This window comes from Dipodomys merriami, unplaced genomic scaffold, assembly GCF_024711535.1.
Source record: "Dipodomys merriami isolate MVZ:Mamm:240054 unplaced genomic scaffold, mDipMer1.0.p SCAF_22, whole genome shotgun sequence".
Lineage (NCBI taxonomy): Eukaryota > Metazoa > Chordata > Mammalia > Rodentia > Heteromyidae > Dipodomys > Dipodomys merriami.
In genome coordinates, this window is record NW_027203604.1 from 7,859,771 (window position 1) to 7,881,244 (window position 21,474).

Genomic DNA, 21,474 nt, shown 5'->3' on the forward strand with positions numbered 1-21,474 from the left:
GGAGGCAAAGGATCCTGAGTTGGAAGCCAGTCTAGGCCACACAATGAAACCATCTTAAAACAGAAACAAAAACATGATGTAGTAGCTCATGCCTATAATCCCATTATTAAAAAGGCTGAAGCAGGAGGATTTCAAGTTTGAGGCTACCCCTGGATATAATAGCAAGTTCCAGGCCAGCCTGTACAATTTATGAATGAAACTGGTGATTATCATATTGAAAAAATACGCCAAACTCAGAAAAATAAAATGCTATATTTTTACTCATTTATAAAATCTGAAGCTAAAAAAGAAAAACTAGCTGGGTGCCAGTGGCTCAAGCCTGTAATTCTAGCTGAGCTCTGAAGATTATGCGTGGAAGCCAGCCTAGGCAGGAAAATCTGTGATACTCTTACCTTCAATTAATCACTAAAAAGTCAGAAGTGGAGCTGTGGCTTAAGTGGAAGAGCATTAGCCTTGGGCAAAAAAGCTCAGGGACAGCACCCAGGCCCTGAGTTCAAGCCCGAGTACTGGCATAAATTTAAAAAAACTAACAATATGGCAATTGTAAAAGGATTGGTATTGTGGGGATTGAAGAGGGTGATAGGGTAAATATGATCAAGGTATATATGTGTATGTATGTATATATATATATATATATATATATATATATATATACTATATGTATATATGAAAATAACATAATTAAACCCAATAAAATCTGTTTGGAAGGAGGAGAGAAGAGGATTTTTAAAAAGTAATGTGTGTTTAATATGGTAAGACAAGTACAGTTTATTATATATTTACAGTGCTTATTTGATAAGCACTTATAGTGGAATTTAGAAATGAATATAGAGATTTTTCACAACTATTCTAAAACTAGAAGAAGCAAATACAATAGTATGGTAACTACAAAACCTAGGTGATTAAAAACTAGAATTGGTTATACTGTTCAAAAAAAAAAAAAAGCAGGGTGCCAGTGTCTTATGCCTGCAATCCTAGCTACTCAGGAGGCTGAGATCTGAGGATCATGATTTGAAGTCAGCCTGGAAAGAAAAGTCCATACAGCATTCTTCAGTAAACCATCGATAAGCCAGTAGTGAAACTGGCACAAGTACTAAAAGAAAAAACTCAGGGACAGCACCCAGGCTCTGAATTCAAGCCCTAGGAATCCCACTTCACCCCCACCCACCACAAAGATGAATATAAGATGAAAGGTAGGTGTGGAACAGTGGAAAAGTTAATTTGGTGTAGTGGATCCAGGCAACAAAAAAATATATTCAAGAGAGAAAAGGGAGAAAAAGTGACTATAGCTATGGAATGGCCTAATATGTTATGCTAATCAAGAGTTTGATATTCTGTATTAGAAAATTTTTATTATTAAAGACTTTAAAACTAGAGAATTTTAAGACATATATACATAAAATAGAGGAGAAAAATGTCTCATTCTTCTGGCTTTCAAGTTCAAAAAATTACATTTGACTTAGCTTTGGTGAAGAATCACATATATAAATATGTCTGATTTTTATTTTTATTTTTTTGGTCAGTCGTGGGGCCTGAACTCTGGGTCCGGGCACTGTTCCTGAGCTCTTCAGCTTAAGGCTAGTGCTCTACCACTTGAGCCACAGTGCCACTTCTAGCTTTTTCTACTTACATGGTGCTGAGGAATTGAACCAATGGGCTCATGCATGCAAGGCAAGCACTCTACCACTGAGCCACCTTCCCAGCCTGAAATTTTTGTTGGACATTGAAGAAATCGTAGAATAATGTTAACAAAAATAGAAAGACTACTTTCTTTTTCTGAAATAGGTATGCTAGATTTATATCCAGATAATTTGGAGTGGATTTAGTTGTTTTGTTTCCCTCCCTCCCACTCCCCCTCCCTCCCTCCCTCCTTCCCTCCCTTCCTTTCTTTCTTTCCTTCCTATTCAGAGCCTCCTGCTTACTAAGAAGGCAGTGTACCACCACATGAGGCACTATGTTAGCCCTTTATGCATTGGTTATTTTTAAGATAGGGTTTTGCTTTGTGCCTTGGCCAGCCTGGACTTTGGTCCTCCCATTTGTGCTTCCCTTTGTCAGTGGGTTGACAGGTGCCTACTACTGCACCCAGCTCTTGATCTTCCCCCATATCTTTAAATGACTTTAAACACCTCTGCACCCAGGTGTTGGTGAAGATGGATTCTTGAAGTGAGATCTTTCAATCAGTAGCTAAGATTACAGATTTGAACTACTATAGCTGGCTGTTTTGGTTTTTTTTAGTTGAATAATTTTAGCCTTCTCATTATCCAGGAAAAATATGTCAAATGCAGAATTTTACAGATTTAAGTTGTTACATATACTAATTTATTCTGGTCTACCAAATTATTTTCCTTTTGGTGGGGGCTTTGGAGTTTGAATTGATGGCCTCACACCCTTATTTTAGCTTTTCAGCTTAAATTTCACACTCTACCACTTGAACTACATTTCCACTTGGAACTTCTTTGTGTTTAATTGGTGATAAGAGTCTCATGGATTTTTCTACCTGGGCTGGCTTTGAACACTGATCCTTAGATATCATTATCCTGACTAAACAGGACTACAGTTATAAGCTACCAGTACCCAGATGAAATTATTTTTCAACAGCTTTTTTTTTTTTGGTCTGCCAAAACAACAAAAAATTATGAGTCATGAACCAATGAATCAGGCCTGTAATCTTAGCTGCTTAGGAGGGTGAGATGGAAGACTCACAATATGAGGCCAGAAACTGCAGAAAAAATTGAGAAACCCCTTTTTAACCAATAGCTGGGTGTCAGCTATGTGGGCCTATCATCCTAGCTGCAACTACAACAGGAAAGTTAAAATAGGTGGGTCAAGGTACAGATGCATGCCTGCCAGGGGTAGAACTCTTATCTCAAAAATATCTAGCACATGAAAGTGCTGGAGGTGAGGCTCAAGTGGTGAGGCTCTGTCAAGGCAACCAAGGCCCTGAATTCATACCCTAGTTCCACAAAATGGAAAAAAAAAGAATCATGACAATTAGTAAGTTGCAAACATTGATTGTAACTTATTATGCCTAATTTGACATTTTAGTATTTTTAGTACAAATCCATATATGCAAGAGATAATTGAATACTTAATAGTCTTAATACATATTACTAATTATACAGTATCTAAAGACAATTTCATTTGACACTATTCTACAGAACACTGAACAAACATGAGGACTGAACTCTAATTTATCTAATCTTTGATTATGTTACAATCATTAATACATTTAATAATTTCCTATACTTACTAATTCCAAGAGAAGCAATTTAGGTGATAGTGAAATTTCAGTCAAAAGTTACTATTTTCAAGACTTATTCCAAGATTTTATGGTAAAGATTTATAAATTATTGGCTAATTAAAATTTTAATGTTTTTACTAGCAATTTAAACTCTTTTACTAATAGTTAATATATTATTCATTTATTTTAATATGGTATACACTCTGTGTTCTTTAAAGAGTTTGTAAAAGTAATCTAGATGCCAGTTATTATCCAGGTTCCACTTACTTGGGAGGCAGAGATTTGAAGAATTGAGACCCTATTTCAAGAGAAAAGCCTAGGTATGATGATATGTACTTATCATCCTTGCTACATTAAGTGGTGTAAATAGGTGGATTGTGATTCAAGTCAATCCACCTGGGAAACAGGGATACCCTTTTTTAAAGGTAATAAAAACCAAAAGGGGCTGTAGGCATGGCTGAAATGGTAGAGCATTAGCCTAGAAAGTACAAAGCCTTGAGTTCAAATTCTAGTACCTCAAAAAAAAAAGATTTGTGAAATTTAGAAAATTATTATAAGATTAAGATTTAAAAAATCATTCATTCCATCACTCAGAGGTGATTACTTATTAGCCTCCTTTATTCTGTCTGTATACATATATATTAATCACAGAAAATATCAAATACAAAATCTAGATTAACCATATATACAGTTTTCTATTCTGCTTACTACCTATTAGAATTTTTTGTTGTTGTTGTTGCTTGTAGGGCCTGAACTCTGAGCGCCGTCCCTGAGCTCTTCAGCTCAAGGCTAGTGCTCTACCACTTGAGCCACAGTGCCACTTCTGGCTTTTTCTGCTTATGTGGTGCTAAAGAATTGAATCCAGGGCCTCATGCCTGCAAGGCAAGCACTCTACCACTGAGCTACCTTCCCAGCCCCCTATTAGACTTTTACTTGGTCTTTAAAAATGTTTTATTATCTTTAAGTAGTTGTACAAATCAATTTATAAATATAATTCATCCTGATTGATGTCACCTTCTTCATCATTCCCCTCCTGTCCACCCAACCTAAACCCTGTCCTTAATTTTATAGGATTGTGCTGTTGTCATAATCTAGAAGTGTCCTGGATTTACAATCTGCTACTTTAAAGTAGATCGCAGAGATATAGAAAAGCTGACCAGGAACAGGAAGACAAGTTATCGTCCTTCTTTGTAACCTCATCATACTAGCATCTTGAAGGCAATACAAACACATTTGAGAATTAGAGTAACTTAAGAACCTTCTGTCTGCCTGCACTGAGAATTTGGTTTTTGTAGTGAAGAATATGTAGTTTAGCTAAGCAGTATTAACTCACTAAAAATGCTTTTTAAACTTATCAAGTTTGGTAAGGCAAATACTATTTCCATATAAATAAAAATTATCTCTTTACCCTAGTATCTTCCTTAAATTAAAAAAAAGAAACATTTTTTTTCTTGCTTAGCCTTGCTCTTACTTGGCTCTTACTTAATTTTATCTGGAAAATTAAACCATTTAGATCATTGAGTACTTAAATCTTTTCTCTTACAGTGTCTATTGGCTGTTCTTAACTTGCTCTATAACTAACTCATCTTTTGACTCTTACCATCTTTTGCTGGTTTTTTTCCTAATAGCTATAGATAATCCTAAAATTATGCCCTGAGATTTTATATTCCTATATTTGCTTTTCTAGAGATAATCATTTATTTTTATGGCTTTATTTCTCACTATGAGTCCCTAACCAATATTTTAAGCTCTCCTTTTTTAGAAAAAAATTTCATATTTCTATCCATAGAACTTTTCTAGTTGTCTGTGTAACTATTATCTCAAAATGTTAACAATTAAGTATTTTCTAACCTAAATCTCTTCCCCCATGTTCCTATTTTTCTTTTCAACTTTCTGCCAGGGCAGCAAAGCACTAAGCCATTGGCTGGCATAGTAATTAACTTTCAGAACCTGATTCTGGTCAGTATATTGTTGGCCCTGAGCTCAGACTTTCCAAGTCATGTGATGTTCACAGCCTCCCATCCCTCCCAGGGAGGTAAATGCTTGGCAGGGCCTGAAAACACTTAAGTCCCACCTCCAGGAACTGAATCCCTACATGTGTTTGCTGTCAGGTGAGTCTGAGGGCCCAGAGCCCAGGCCTTCTGATTCATGTGATTTCTTTGTTTTATTTTTTTGGTCGGTTGTGGGGCTTGAACTCTGGGCCTGGGCGCTGTCCCTGAGCTCTTCAGCTCAAGGCTAGCGCTCTACAACTTGAGCCACAGTGCCACTTCCAGTTTGCTGAGTGGTCTGTTGGAGATCAGAGTCTCACAGCCTTTCCTGCCCGGGCTGGCTTTGAACCTCAGTCCTCAGATCTCAGCCTCCTGAGTAGCTAGGATTACAGGCATGAGCCACTGGTGCCCGGCTGATTCATGTGATTTCTATAGCCTTCTATCCCCCACCAATATGGGAAGTGAACTGCTGGTCTGGATTTGAAAGCACTAAGGCCTTATTCTGGGAACTGTATCCCATCACATTTTTATTGCTAGGCCCAGAACCCAGGCCTCTGGAATCACCTGAGTTCCATAGTCTTCCTTCCACCCGCAACAAGGTTAACTTCTGGGCAGGGTCTGAAGCATTATGTCCCACCTCTGAGAATTACATGCACTATATGTTTGCTGCCACTTGGGTCTGAGTGTCTGGAATTCAGATCTCTGAATCACATGATTTCTAATCCCATGTACATGGAGATGAACCTTTGGGCAGTATCTAAAAATACTTGAGGCCTACTTTCAGGAACTTTAGCTCAGCATGTTTCCTGTCAAGGGATCTAAAGACTATGAGCCAGGCTTGTGTACTCACATTATTTCCACAGCCCTTCCTCCTCACAGGTATATGAACTGCAGAGTGGGTCTGAAAGCACTGAGACCCATTTATTGGAACTGAACCCTGAGCTGTCTTTGCTGTGAGGTAGGTCTGAGGGCTCCAAGTCAGGACCTTCTGAATCAGGAGACCTCCACAGCTGCTTCCTCCACAAAGATTTGAACTTCTAGATGGAATCTATAAGTATGACACCTACAGACAGAATACCTAATTCCTTCATTTTCTCCCACAGCCAATACAGAATTCAGGATTCTCTGTTTCCCCTACTCTGACACATTTGGAAATCACCCCTAGATTAGATGCTTGTTGCCCATAGTGACACAAACTCAGGATATTGTGGTAACAAGTAGGGACTTGCACGCAGCCATCATGGGCTCTTAGTACACAAAGAAGGGAAACTTCTCCAGTAAAACTACCTCAGAAGTGGACAACTGACCCTTTTACAAGAGGTATTGGCTAGTTTTCCTTAATCTATGCAATACTGGCATTCCAGTCCTATACCCTGAGCAGATGGGCTAATGCTTGGCTACTGAGCTAGAACCCCAGTCCAGTGGGGAGAAATAGGACATCGGTCTGGCCACTATACTTTCCTGTGTGAACACAGAACTGAAAGACAACAGGTGATTAAAACTAACAACCAGTGGTTTGGCCTCAATCACATGAGCAAATCCCAGTGCATTAAAAAAGAAGAAATATGAACAAAGCAACGTGACCCCTCCCAAACTCACCAGCCCCACAGTAACAAACACTAATAGTGAAGTTGATGAAATCTTAAAGAATTAAAAAGGATTATAAGAATGATTAGTGAAATGAAAAGGGGCACCAGTAAAAGCCTGAAGAAAACTTAATTCAAAGAAAACTCAAAACTCAAAATTAGAATTCTGAAAATGAAAAGCTGAATAAGTGAGATAAAATAAGTTACTAAAGGGCTGGGAAGGTGGCTTAGTGATAGAGCGCTTGCCTTGTATGCATGAGGCCCTGGGTTCAATTCCTCAGCACCACATAAGCAGAAAAAAAGCTGGAAGTGGCGCTGTGGCTCAAGTGATAGAGCGCTAGCCTTGAGCTGAAGAGCTGAGGGACAGCACCCAGGCCCAAAGTTCAGGCCTATGACTGGACCCAAAAAAAATTTAAAAAGTTACTAAAAAGTCTCTCCAGTACACTGGATCAAATTGAAGACAAAGATTTGTAAAAATATGCAGATTAAGATAAAAAAACTAAAGTATAAATAACATAAAAGACCCTCTAGGATACCACTAAAAGATCAAGCCTACAAATTATGGACATACAAGAAATCATACAAGTTAAATGTATCAAAAAGATACTCTTATAAAATAGTAGCAGAGAATTTTCCAGATCTTGAAAGAAATTGTCCGTAGGAGAGTTTTTGGACTTCAGACAGGCAACAGAACTCCTACATACTAGGGAAAGAATATGGGAATTGAAAAAGAAGCATCAAGACCACTTATAAAGGCAAACCCATCACAATAACAGCACATTTCTTACCTTTAAGAGCAAGGAGGATATAGATTGATGTACTTCAATCCTGAAACAAAATAACTGCCAACCTAGATAACTATATGCAGCAAAGCTGCCCTTATACTTGGAGGAATACAAATTTATAATAAACAACAGAAGCAATTTATAGCCCCTCTAAATTAGTGCTGCAAATGATACTTGGGGGTGTCCTACACACACATAGAAAAGGAAAATAAAGTCAACCAGGAAAATATGGAAGAGAATAAATCTCACTAGAGAAGAGATAAGCAAATAGTGAGGAAGAGTAAAACAGTGCAAAAGGGATAAAATGGCAGTAATACTATATAATTTTCAATAACTAAATGTTTATGACTTCATATCTCCAATCAAAAGATAGATTGGCAAGGGGCTGGGAAGGTGGCTCAGTGGTAGAGCGCTTGCCTTGCATGCATGAGGTCCTGGGTTCAATTCCTAAGCACCACATAAGTAGAAAAAAAAAAGCCGGAAGTGGTGCTGTGGCTCAAGTGGTAGAGTGTTAGCCTTGAGCTGAAGACCTGAGGGACAGCGCCCAGGCCCAGAGATCAGGCGCTAAGACTGGATGCAAAAAAAAAAAAAAGATAGACTGGCAGACCCAACTATTTGTTGACTATAAGAAGTGTACCTCACTGACAAAGATAAATGTAGGCTCAGAGTGAAAGGATGTAAAAAGATTTTCCAAGCACAGGAAGTCTAAAAACAAACAGGATGAGTATTTCTAGCTGACAAAGGAGACTCAAACCAAAATTAGAATACACTAAGATCATTCATAGAATACACCATATAACAAATGCACTTAAGATAATTTAATAGAGGACCAGTGTCAATTCACATATAAAGATTAATAGTAGCTAAATTTATTGTTAATACTTGGTTTAATATTTTTAAGTAAAATTGGACCTTTGAATTCTGAAATTTGTAATATATTAATACAGACACTTTTCATGTTTTCTTTTAAAAAAAAAAGTAGAAAAGATAAAACCAATGAGTCAACCATAATTATTGAACCTTTGCTTAACCTCTGTGTATGCTTGCTAATATTATTTTAAGACTATTGTCAGATCAATTTCATGAAATAACTTTCTCATCATAGGCAAAAAAAAAAACCTTGAGTTCTACATGGAAATAGTTATTTTGGTCTTTATGGTCATTTGAATATTCACAATTTATGTGGAGTTGAAGTGAGATTTACTTTTTTGTTATTGTTCTGGTTCTGGGTGTCAACTTAGGATTTGGATGCTGTCTCTGAGCTTTTTTGCTCAAGGTTAGCACTCTACCACTAGAGCCACAGCTCCATTTTTGTTTTTTGTGGTGCTAAATTGGAGAAAAGAGTTTCACCGACTTTTCCTGCCCAGCCTGTGTTCCAGCCTTGATCCTCATATCTCAGCCTCCCGAGTATGATTACAGCCATGGGCCACCAATGGCCAGCTAAGATTTTTTGTTGTTGGTCATGGGGTTTGAACTCTGGGTCTGGGCACTGTCCCTGAACTCTTCAGTACAAGATGAGCACTCTACCAGTTGAGCCGCAATGCCACTTCTGGTTTTCTGGTGGTTAAGAGCGATAAGAGACGGACTTTCCTGCTTGTTCTGGCTTTGAACTGTGACTCAGATCTCAGCCACCTGAATAGTTAGGATTATAGGCGTGAGTGAGCCACCAGTGCCCAGCCTTAAGATTTACTTTTTAATCTTATTTTATTGTTTCTTTGATGAATGAAAATAAGGTAGAAATATTATTCAAGAATCTTTTACTATGGACAAAATAGATTATTGGAATTTTTAAACTTTAGTTATGTATGTAAATTTAAAATAGAAAGTAGGCAGGGCACTGATGGCTTACACTTGTGAGCCTACTAGCTTTTCAGGAGGCATAGGCCTGGGAGGATTGAAGTTCAAAGCTAGCCCTAGTAGAAAAATTTATGAGACTATCTCTAACCGGGGGGGAAGCTGGCTTGCCAGGTACCAGTGGCTTACACAGATAATTCTTGCTACTGAGGAGGCTGAAATCTAATGACTGAGGTTTGAAGCCATGAGATTGTACTTTCTGGTTAACCACCAAAAAGCTGAAAATGGAGCTGTGCCTCAAGTGGTAGAGCACTAGCATTAAGCAATTAGACACGCTCTCTCTCTCTCTCTCTCTCTCTCTCTCTCTCTCTCTCTCTCTCTCTCTCTCTCTCTCTCTCTCTCTCTTTCTCTCTCTCTCTCTCTCAAAGCTGGGCTGGAGGTATGGCTCTAATGGAAGAATACCAGCTTGCGCAAACTAGCCTAGCTAGCAAGACCCCAAGACCCCCAAGTTTAAGTCCTGATACCAGAAAAGAAAAAAAGGAAGCAGATTGCCTTGTATCCTTCTAAGTACTTTTTTTTGTGTGTGCACGCATACTCTGTAGTTTAGGGAACTGAAAATACAGTCTGTAAGGAAACAAAGTCCCTGTCTTTCTTGAGCTTTCATTCTGGTGGAAAGATGAATAGTTACCAAATAGATACTTGTACAATGCAATGTAATGATCAGTAACATGAAAACAAAACAAAAAAAAGTGGTATAAGAGCAGTATCATAGAGGATACTTTTAAGCATCATGGTCAGAGAAATACCCTCAGTTTTGGTACCCTCAAGCACTTGAGACCTGAATTATTAAATAATTGACCTAGCTATGTAATTGTCTGGGAAGAAGAGCATTCTATAGGAGAGAAAGGAAGAGTGCAAGGAGCCTGGGAAGCAAATTACATTATTGTGACAATAAAAAGGAACATAAAGAGTGAAGGTGAAGATTAAGAGTCTGGTGGAGGTTAAGTCACACCAGGTCTTGTATGTCCTAAGTTCTTTAGATTGTAATCTTTTAGAGGAAGAAAGCAAGGTAATAACAGAAACTGAATAGCTTTTTAGAAATATTTCATAGGTTGTTGAATAGGGAGATGGCAGTAGAAGCAGAGAGACCTATCATGAAGTATAAATACATTTAATTATTTCAGATTCATGGATAATTAGGTATGCTGCCATGATTCTAGTTTTTATTTAAGCATTAGATTACTATCCAGAATAGCAATAAAAACATAAATCAGTTGTGAAATTGGAGAGGAAATATAGTCTTAGATTCTTTTTACAGTTTATTCAGATTTATTTTTTGGATTGCAACCTGAAGTTACATATTGTAATACCGCATTTGTTTATGACTTTCCTAAAGTGCTTTGTGTATCAGATTTTCTTTCCCAAATTGTTTCTGTGCTATGACACATTTTCTCATACCAATTGTAGATGTAGACTAAACTATTACAAAAACAAACTTATCCACTAAACAATTAGTGCTTTGATCCTAATCTTAATGTTTCAATTTTTTTAATGTAGAAGAAAGACTGTCAGACTGATCTATCTTTCCTATTGCATAAAAAAGCTTAGAAATTGTATGGGGAGGATAAAATGGTATCATGTCTAAATAAGGTTTAACTTTTTATACAATTAACAAAGGGAATTCTTAAAATGCTGGTGAAGGGGATTTATTGCTTATACAGAAGATTTGACCTTGTGAATTGACTTATTCTTCTTCAAGGCACTTGAGAGAAAAGACAACGATAGCAGTTACATCTAGAGGCTATTATGGATTGGAGGATGAGAAGGGAACTGCATGTACGTCAACAAGGCGTCGGTCAACACCTCGAAGTTTGGCAGGCTTGACCAGTGGAGTTTTTGAGTCTATAATGGTTCAAGTTTTGAGACAGGAAGAACAGCTGAGAGCAAAAGAAGAAAAAAGGTAATGCCAAAAAAAATTAAGTTTTGTGATGTTCAGATTTTCAGGAATTAGCTTTTCAAAGAATGGCTATATAACTTTTATGTGCCCAAATCAATTTTTTGGGCCTATTTTAGTAGTATTCTAAAATGCAGTGAAAATGAGTTGATAATAAAATATCACAATGACATTTGTTTAGTAATACAGTTAAATTTTAAAACAAAAATTTTATTTTATTTTTTTGTCAGTCATGGGGCTTAAACTCAGGACTTGGGCTCTGTCCCTGAGCTTCTTTTTTTTTTTTTTTTGGGGTTCGGTCATGGGGCCTGAACTCTGGGCCTGGGCACTGTCCCTCAGCTCTTCAGCTCTACCACTTGAGCCACAGCGCCACTTCTGGCTTCTTTCTTTTTGCTTATGTGGTGCTGAGGAATCGAACCCAGGGCCTCAGGTATGCAAGGCAAGCGCTCTACCTCTGAGCCACCTTCCCAGCCCTGAGCTTCTTTTGTTTAAGGCTAACACTCTACCACTTTGAACCATAGCACCACTTCCAGTTTTCTGGTGCTTAAGTAGAGATAAGAGTCTCACAGACTTTCCTGCTTGGGCTGGCTTTGAACTGCAATACTAAAATCTCAGCCTCCTGAGTAGCTAGGATTACAGGTGTGAGCCACCGCATCTAGCTAAAACAATTTTTTTTTTTTTTGCCAGTATTGGAGCTTGAACTCAGTGCCACATGCTCTTGTTCAGCGTTTTTGCTCACAGCTGGTATTCTACCACCTGAGCAACACCTTTCAGCTTTTTGCTGATTAATTGGAGATAAGAATCTTTTGGATTTATCTGCCAAAACTAGCTTCAAACTGCAATTCTCATATCTCAGCTTCCTTAGGATTATAGGTATGAGCCATCTGTACCTAGCAAAACAAATTATGTTGGAGTTATAAAAATAATTTTTATAAAAGTTTTCAGGATAGTTTCTAGGTTCTAGAAATACTCTCAAGGCAATTTTAAATTTGAGGAATTTTACATAGATTTCCAGTTTTAGAATAGCAGAGCTTTAAAATTAGGACACACTACAGAGATTTTGTAGTTCAAGAATTACATATAAATTCATTTTTGCTAGTTTCTCGATTGATAATAATTTCCTGAGAAAATGATTGTTCTTAACTCAACAGGTAAGAGCTTAATTAGTGGTCCTTCTCGAATTTGGTAGCATGAAGTGATGACACTTCTATAACATTTAGTTACAACAAAAGGAAGTTAGGGCTCAGAGAGGTAAATAAAATTCAGAGTTCTATACTTGATTGGTGATTTTTATTTGAAACTATATCTCAGAGTATGTTGGGAGTGACAGTTGGTATAGTAGGAATATTCTGATGTTAGTAAAAAGCAATTTATGATATTTTGCTGCTCTTATAATAATTTCCTTTGGTTTATAGGGTTAAAACTCAGCTTTGGGTTTTCCTGTTGTCATACTGTCATGCAATGATTAATTTGGGAGCCCAAATTAATTGATTAATTTATGCTCAGCTCCATAAAGTTTTTCTGCTTTAAGAAGTGGGAGCTTATGGAGAAGGATAAAAATTAACCTGGCAGTATTGTATAATACATTGGATTAGGGAGAACTGAAAACCTGGAAAGCTAATAGGAAGATGACTATAGTAATCTAGACATTCACTGTAAGTCACTAAAAATAGATAGAAATTATATTGTTCTAGGAGCAGTTATTAGGATATAGTACCTTCCTTGAAACAGAGCAAAGGAAGAGACAAATGTGCGTTGCAAAGACTAGGAATAGTAACAAGACAGTAACAATAATAATTAACAAGAAGAACATTTTTAAAATGGTTAACATTTATGGAGCATTATTCAATGATTAACTTTAGCTCTCAATGCCTTAAATGTAGTCAACATTTATCCTAAGTCACAGAGAAATTAAGTATTTTATCTAAAGTCAAGTAGTATTTAAATGGTAAAATTGATTAGAACCTGAGCAGTCTGGCTCTAAAGTTTGTTCTACTAATCTGTATACCATTTTTTGACTTGTAAAATGGTGAAAACCTCAAAGACACTGAAAGGGTTGAAAATGTGAGTCCTAGGTAGGATAAGAGCAGTGAACTGATTCTGCATTCTGATTTGAAAAATACAAGTAGAAGCCAGGCACAGCAGCTCATGCCTATAATCCCAGCTATTCAAAAGGTGAAGATTAGGAGGATTTCAGTTTGAGGCTAACCAGGTAAAATGTCACATGACCCCTTCTCAATGAATAACTGGGTTGGTGGTATATACCTATCATTCTGGTTACATGGGATGCTAAGATTGGCCAACCCATTCAAAAAAAGTTGATGAAACTCCATCTCAATGGAGAATCTGAATGTGTTAATAAGCCTATCATCCCAGCTATTCAGGAAACATGAAGTAGGATGATCTTGATCTAGATGCAGGCCCAAGCAAAAAGTGAGACTTTACCTTAAAAATAACCAGTACAGAGAAAGGGCTAAAGGCATACATGGGTCACATTTAGCTGGCAAGTATGAGGTCCTGAGTTCAGACCCTTTACTGTCCTTCCAAAAAAGAGTCCAAGTAGGAAAGGCTAGTAGGAAACTAGAAAAATGTCAAAATCTTCTTTGTTCAGTCTTATGTTTTGTGTGTGTGTGTGTGTGTGTGTGTGTGTGTGTGTGTGTGTGTGTGTGTGTGTGTGTGTGTGTGTGTGTGTGTGTGTGTGTGTGTGTGTGTGTGTGTGTGTGTGTGTGTGTGTGTGTGTGTGTGTGTGTGTGTGTGTGTGTGCATTAACATTGTATAAACAGGTGAATATGCCATGAGAGAAAGGTCTTAGCAGTTATGATTGCTTAATGGGTCATATGAATTAAGCTATCCTCTGGGGTATAGAGTTTCTTTTGTTGTTGTTTTTGTTGATTCTGGGGTTTGAGCTTGGGTCTTGTGCTTTTTAAGTGTGTGCTCTATCACTTGAGCCAAATGCTCAGCCCTTTTTTGCTTTAGTTATTTTTCAAGTAGGGTCTTGTGTTTTTGCTCTAGCTTATTTCACTCTACTATCCTTCTACCTGTGGGCTCTCACATAGCTGGTATTACAGGTGCACACTGCCATACCCTGCTTATTAATAGAAATGGGGGTGTCTGGCTAACATTTCCCCAGAGCTGGCCACACACTGTGATCCTCCCTAATTTTCCTTCCTGAGTAGGTGGGATTACAATTCTGAGCCACTGAGCCCAGACAACTTTTTCTTTTTAAATTACAATATATTTTTTTACATAAAAGATAAATTAAAATTATATACTTTGTACCCACAATGCAGCAAATTTGGGGGGGCAGTACTTGGTTGAGCTTAGGCACTTGTGTTTGCTAGTCAGGTTTGGTCATTTCTGAGTTAGAATCTTGTATTATGCCCAAGCCAGTCTATGCCATGATTCTCCTCTTTACATTTCCTGAATAGGTGGGATAATAGGTGTGTGCTACCACACCCAGCTGTGTATTATTGAGATCGAGTCTCAAGAACTTTCTGCCCTGACTGTCCTTAAACTGTGATCTTCTTGATCTCTGCCTCCAGAAGTGGCTAGAATTATAACTGGAATTAATTACTGCTTCTGTCAAATTTTGGGGGAAAAAAATGTAGAGCCACAGCAGCAAGATGACAGAGTGATATCACCGAACATTCTTCTTCATAGACATCCCTAATAAAACAGATATTCTCACACCTAATTTATTGGTGGTAAAGTAATCTTGACTTCATCTTCCAAGCCACAGGTAATATGGACAGTGCAGATCCACAAAATGTTGGCATGGAAGGTTTGGTGCAGAGCACCAGACACGTAGATTCAACCAAAGGACCAATACAGCATGGCTGATGCACTGACAGTAACAAAGCAGAGAGATCTAAATACAAACTTCTACCCAGAGGATAGAACCCTCAAATTGGACTGGGTATTGCTACTAGCCGCAACACATCTGGGAGATTATGGAGGAGAACACCTTACCTGTTGGATAGAAAGCACAACATGGCAGCTTATGTCTCAGGAAAGGATTACCATCCCTTGCAGTCTGCAACAACAGACTGAGTTTTCTGGGATTTGGCAAAAGGAGGCAACTACAAGTTTAGTGGGAACTATGTAGGTAGGAGTGGCAGATTGAGGAACTAGACCTAAGAAGCCATGAAACTCCTTGAAACTCTTTGAACTTATAAGTCCTTCCCCAACTACACTGGAAAATGAACCCAAATAGATAGCAGCCTCCTGTTATACACTAATTTGAAGGAGTTGGACACTATTTTTTTAATTTTAATTTTTAAAATTGTTATTTTAAAAGTTATACACAGAGGAGTTACAGTTACATAAATCAGGTAGTAAGTACATTTCTTTTTGGACAATATCATCCCTTCCCTTACTCTGTTTTTCCCTCTCAACCCTACCCTTTTGTGACTTTTCAAATTATTAATAGCAATTTATATTGACTCTATGATTAATTTGTGCAATTTAATCACAGTTGTCATATTTTCATATATATATATATATATATATATATATATATATATATATATATATAGTGCTTTAATCGATTCCACTCTCCCTATTACTCTGTTTTGTCTCTTTACTTATCCTTCTCCCTCTGTCCCTTTTACCCTTTCCATAATAGCTCATCATTTATGTCTTCTACTTTTTTCCCTTCTATATATGAGAAAAAAAATGTACAAATTGTCTTTCTGTGTCAAGTTACTTTGGTTAACATAATGAGTTTCACCTAATTCTATTCATTTTCATGTAGATGATTCAGTTTTATTCCTTGTTTTGTTTTCTTTTCCGTATGCAGCCCAGATTACCTCCAACTCACTGTGTAGCCCAGGCTGGCCTCTCAATCCTTCTGCTGCCCCCTCTCCATTTCTGGGATTATAGACATGAACCACAAAACCTCTTTTTTATGGCTGAATAAATTTCCATTTTATATATACACTATACACACTATTCATTTATCTACTAGCAGTACATAGGCCGATTTCATAGCTTGGCTGTTATGACTATAGTGTCAAAATATACATGAGTAGCTGAGTCCCTGTGGCTCGATCCTAGCTACTTGGAAGGCCAAGATCTGAATCATGGTTTGAAGCTAGTCTGGGTAGGAAAGCCTGTGAGATTCTTATCTCAAATTAAGCACCAGAAAAACTGAAAGTAGAACTGTGGCTCAAGTGGTAGAGCACTAGCCTTGAGCAAAAGAAGCTCAGGGACAGCACCCAGGCCATGACTTCAAGCCCCAGGATTGATACCAGTGAGTATATACATATACACATACATGAATATTCATGCATATCTTACATTGTGGTGTACTATTTTTAATTTTGTAAGGAGTCTCCATATTTTCCATAATAACTACTAGTTTACATTCCCACCCATAGCATGTAAAGGTTCTTTTTCTTTGCATCTTCATCAACATTTTTTGTTTGTTTGTATAAAATAGCCATTCTGATTGGGATTAGATTGAATCTCAATGTAATTTTGATTTGCATTTCCCTGGTAGCAATAGTCTGGGCTTTTTTTTTTTCATATATTTGTACATCACTTGTATTTCTTCTGTTTAAAACTGCTGTTCAAATCATTTGCCTGTTGTTGGTTAGATTATTATTCTTTTGGTGGTAAGTTGAATGGTTAATTGGAGATAAGAATATCTTCAGGGACTATTCTACCTGGGCTGGCATCAAACCTCAGTCCTCAGATTTCAGCTTCCTGAGTAGATAGGATTACAGGTATGAGCCACTAGTGCCCGGGCTTGTTTTGTATATGCTCTTGGAATTTATCATCTCTCAAATGAATACTTAGAAAAGTCTTTCCTCTACTTTGATAGGACATCTCTTCACTCTTTTTTTTTTTTTTTTGGTCAGTCCTGGGTCTTGAACTCAGAGACTAGGCACTGTCCCTGAGCTTTCTTTTCCTTAGGGCCAGTACTCTATCATTTGAGCCACAGCACCACTAACAGCTTTTTCTGTTTATGTAGTAATGAAGAATTGAACCCAGAACTTCATGCATGCTAGACAAGCACTCCACCACTAAGACACATTCCCAGCCCTCTCCTTACTTTTTTGAATGTTTCCAATGCTGTGCAGAAAAATCTTAATTTAATTTTTTCCAATTATTGGTTTTATTTCCTGAACTAGTACAGTCATGTTGCCTGAGCTATTGGAGCTACATCTTTTTGTTATAATTAGTTTTCAGTCTTAAGTTAAAGTCTTTGATCCATTTTGAACTGACTTTTGTATATGATGAGAGAGGAATCTAGTTTCAGTCTTAAGCTATGGATATCCAGTTTACAAAGCATTGTTCTTTGAAGAGACTGTCTTGTTGCTAGCATATGTTTTTGGAATCTTTGTCAAGAATAATATGGCTATAGATGTAATAATGTAATAATATGGCTGCATGCTTTTTTAAGGATCTTCTGTCTGTTGATCTACATGTCTATTTATGAGACCAAGATCATGGTGCTTTTGTTACTATGCTTTTTATGTATTTTGAAGTCAGATAACATGATAACCCCCAGTATTGCTCTTTTTTTCCTCAGAATTGCTTTCATTATTCAGTCTTGTGCTTCCACGTTCATTTTAGATTTTTTTCTAGTTCTGTGAAGAATGTAATTAGTATTTGGATAGAGGTATTGCATTGATTAGTTTTGTTTTGTTTTGTTTTGTTTTTGTCAGGGTTGTGGGGCTTAAACTCAGTGCTGGGCACTGTCCCTGAGCTCTTTTACTCAAGGCTACCACTTTGAGCCACAGCTTTACTTCCTGGTTTTTGAGTGGTTAATTGGAGATAAGAGTCTTAAGGTGACTTTTCTGCCTGGGCTGGCTTTGAACTGCAATTCTTAGATCTCAGCCTCCTGAGTAACTAGGATTACAGGAGTGAGCCACTAGCATCTGGCTTCTTTGTTTACTTTTTAATGCTGTATAATTTTCTTTTGATGTGCGCTTATCTGGTTTTTGCCATAATACTGGCTTCATAGAATGAGTCTGGAAGCAATGCTTCCTTTTATATTTTAAAAGAATAGTAGAATTTAGCAGTGAATCCATTTTTCCCCAGTCTTTTACTAGTTTTGTTTGATTTTTGTTTTGTGTTTGTTTAGTGGCTTCATTGCCATTGCTTGTTATTGATCTATTTAGGTTTCATGAAATATTCTTTTGGATCAAATTTTATGAGCCATATGTATCTAGAAATTTGTCTATTTCTTCTGGACTTTTAAATTCATTAGTATATAACTTTTTTGGGGGGGGAGGTCCAGTTGTGGGGCCTGACCTTTGGGCCTGAGCAATGTCCCTCAGCCTCTTCAGCTGAAGGCTAACGTTCTATCACTTGAGCCACAACGCCACTTCTGGCTTTTTTCTTTTTGCTTATATGGTGCTGAGGAATCGAACCCACGGCCTCAGGCATGCAAGGCAAGCGCTCTAACCACTGAGCCACTTCCCAGCCCTAGTATATTACTTTTTATGAAAAGTTAATGACAAATGATTTTCAGTTGAAAAGTTACTCCCAGGGCTGGGAAGATGGCTCAGTGGTAGAGCGCTTGCCTTTCATGCATGAGGCCCTGGGTTCGATGCCTCAGCACCACATAAGCAAAAAGAAAAAAGCTGGAAGTGGTGCTGTGGCTCAAGTGGTAGAGCGCTAGCCTTGAGCTGAAGAGCTGAGGGACAGCACCCAGGCCCAGAGTTCAGGCCCCATGACCGGACCAAAAAAAAAAAAAAAGAAAAGAAAAGAAAAGTTACTCCCAGAAGATTTTCTGGATTTCTTCTATAAAACTCTGGATTTCTCTTTTCATCTGTAATTTGAGCCTTTAACCTTTTATTTTATTTAGTTTACTAAAGGAAATGACTTTAGCTTTCAGCTGACTTAAAAATCATATTGTTAAGGTCTTTAGTAAAAGAAAACAATATCATTCCAGTTGAACTTCAGTCCTGTAGTTGAGACTCATCTACTTTAACTTTTGACTATTTCCTGTAATAATCTCCACATTTCTAAATAAATTCTTTTTTTTAACTTTTTTTTTTTTATTATTTAAGTAGTTGTACAAAGAAGTTCCCATTCTACAAAACAGTATGTGAATACAAGGTGTCTGACAACATTGTCACCCATTGCTCCTAACCCATCCCTTCTCTCACTTTTTAAAAAAAAATTGAGGTGATTACATAAATTCCACATATTTCACAATATTGTGGAATAGTGATAGTTAAAGCCACAAACACATTTTAACCTTCACAAGGCAAATTGTCATTATCATGGTCTATAAAGTTTGTGAATTCTATGAGCTTTGACAATACAAATTATTTCTTCCACATGGGGTGATGTTTACATTTCTTTCCTTTTGCTTAGTGTATACTGTTCCTTCTTTCCCTCTCATTCCTCCCTTCCCATTGCTGTCTTCATGTTGCTTAGTTCTTTTTCTTCTATGTCCAGTGCAGCTGATGGGTCCCTTTGTTGTAGGTTGTTCCGTTTCCCACTTATCCTGGCTTCCCTCCATTGTGTGCATAGAGCTACCATATATATGGTCAAGAATGTGAAGTATTTAGCAATGATATGACAAAATGACTGGCTGTCCTTTGTTTCTCGAGTCTTGTTTACTTTGTCATATCTTCTTGGATTTTGGCTTTAGCATCCACATATCAGGGAGACCATATGCCGTTTGTCTCTTTGTTCTTGGCTTACCTCACTCAACATGATTTCTTCTAGTTCCATCCATTTCCTTGTAAATGCCATTATTTTGTCCTTTCTAACAGCTGCATAATATTCCATTGTATATAGGTACCACGGTTTTTGGATCCACTCATCAGTAGTGGCATCTGGGTTGTTTCCAAATCTTGGCTATTGTAAATAGTGCTGCAATAAGTATGGAGGTACATATGTCTTTGTATACTGGTTCCTGTTGTTCAGGGTAGGTGCCTAGGAGTGGTATGGCTAGGTCATAGGGGAGGTCTATATTTAGCTTTCTGAGGTACCTCCAGACTGCTTTCCAAACTGGTTGTTATTAGTATACATTCCCACCAACAATGCAGTATGGTTCCTCCTTCTCCACATCCCCTTCAGCATTTGTTGTTGGCTGCATTTAGGATATGGACCATTCTGACTGGGGTAAGGTGGTATTTCAGGGCTGTTTTTATTGGCATTTCCTTTAAAGCCAGGGATGATGAACATTTCCTCATGTGTTTCTTTGCCATTTTTATCACTTCTTCTGAGAAGTCTCTCATTAGCTCCCTTGCCCTTTTCATGATTGGTTTGTTTTGTGAGGGGTTAGTTTCTTGAGGTCCCTGTATATAATGGATATTAGACCCTTGTCTAATATATTGCTGGTAAATATTTTTTCCAATTAGTTACCTTTCTTTCTAGTTTGGTTGCTATTTCTTTATCTGTGCAGAACTTTTTATTTTAGATAGTCCCATTTATTGAGTCTTTCTCCAATTTGTTGTGACCCTGGGACTCCGTTCAGGAAGTTCCTGCCTGTGCCTATAAGTTCAAGTGTCTCTCCTACTCTGTCCTGCAGTAGTTTCAGAGTATCAGGTTTGATGTTAAGGTCTTTAATCCATTTTGAATTGATGTTAGTGCATGGTGACAGGTTTTCTGCATGTGGCCACCCAGTTTTCCCAGCACCAGTAGTAGTTGAAGAGGTTATGATTCTTCCACTGTATGTCTTTGGCTCCTTTGTCAAATATCAACTGACTATGTATGTGGCTTTATTTCTGGGTCCTCTAATCTGTTCCATTGGTCTTTGGGTCTCTTTTTTTGTGCCAGTACCAAGCTGTCTTTGTTACTATGGCTCTATAGTGGAGTTTGAAATCTGATATTGTGATCTCTCCTGCATTCTTTCTTTTGCCTAGAATTGCTTTGGCTATTGTAGGTCTTTGGTTGTTCCATACGAATTTTTGGACTGCATTCTCTATTTCAGTAAAGTACATCATTGGGATTTTAATGGAAATTGCATTGAATGTGTTTATCAATTTTGGCAGTATAGCCATTTTCACTATATTAATTCTGCCTATCTAGGAATATAGGAGGTCTTTCCATTTCCTGGTATCCTCTATGATTCCTTTTTTAAGGCTTTTATAGTTTTCATGAAATAGACCGTTTACATCTTTGGTTAGGTTAATTCCTAGATACTTTTTTTTTTTAGGTG

General features: G+C 37.5%; 1 protein-coding gene across 5 annotated transcripts in view; it reads left to right on the forward strand.

Moving 5' to 3' along the window:
• Brd10 (bromodomain containing 10) overlaps positions 1–21,474 on the forward strand; it is a 100,545-nt gene that overhangs the window by 10,454 nt on the left and 68,617 nt on the right. For 4 of the 5 annotated variants that reach the window (XM_070033246.1, XM_070033242.1, XM_070033241.1 and 1 more), the window contains exon 2: positions 11,154–11,354. The exons of the other annotated variant lie outside the window; for it this stretch is intronic. In XM_070033246.1, coding sequence (XP_069889347.1) covers positions 11,154–11,354 — 201 coding nt within the window. The remainder of the gene's footprint in view (positions 1–11,153; positions 11,355–21,474) is intronic. 5 annotated transcript variants of the gene reach the window in all.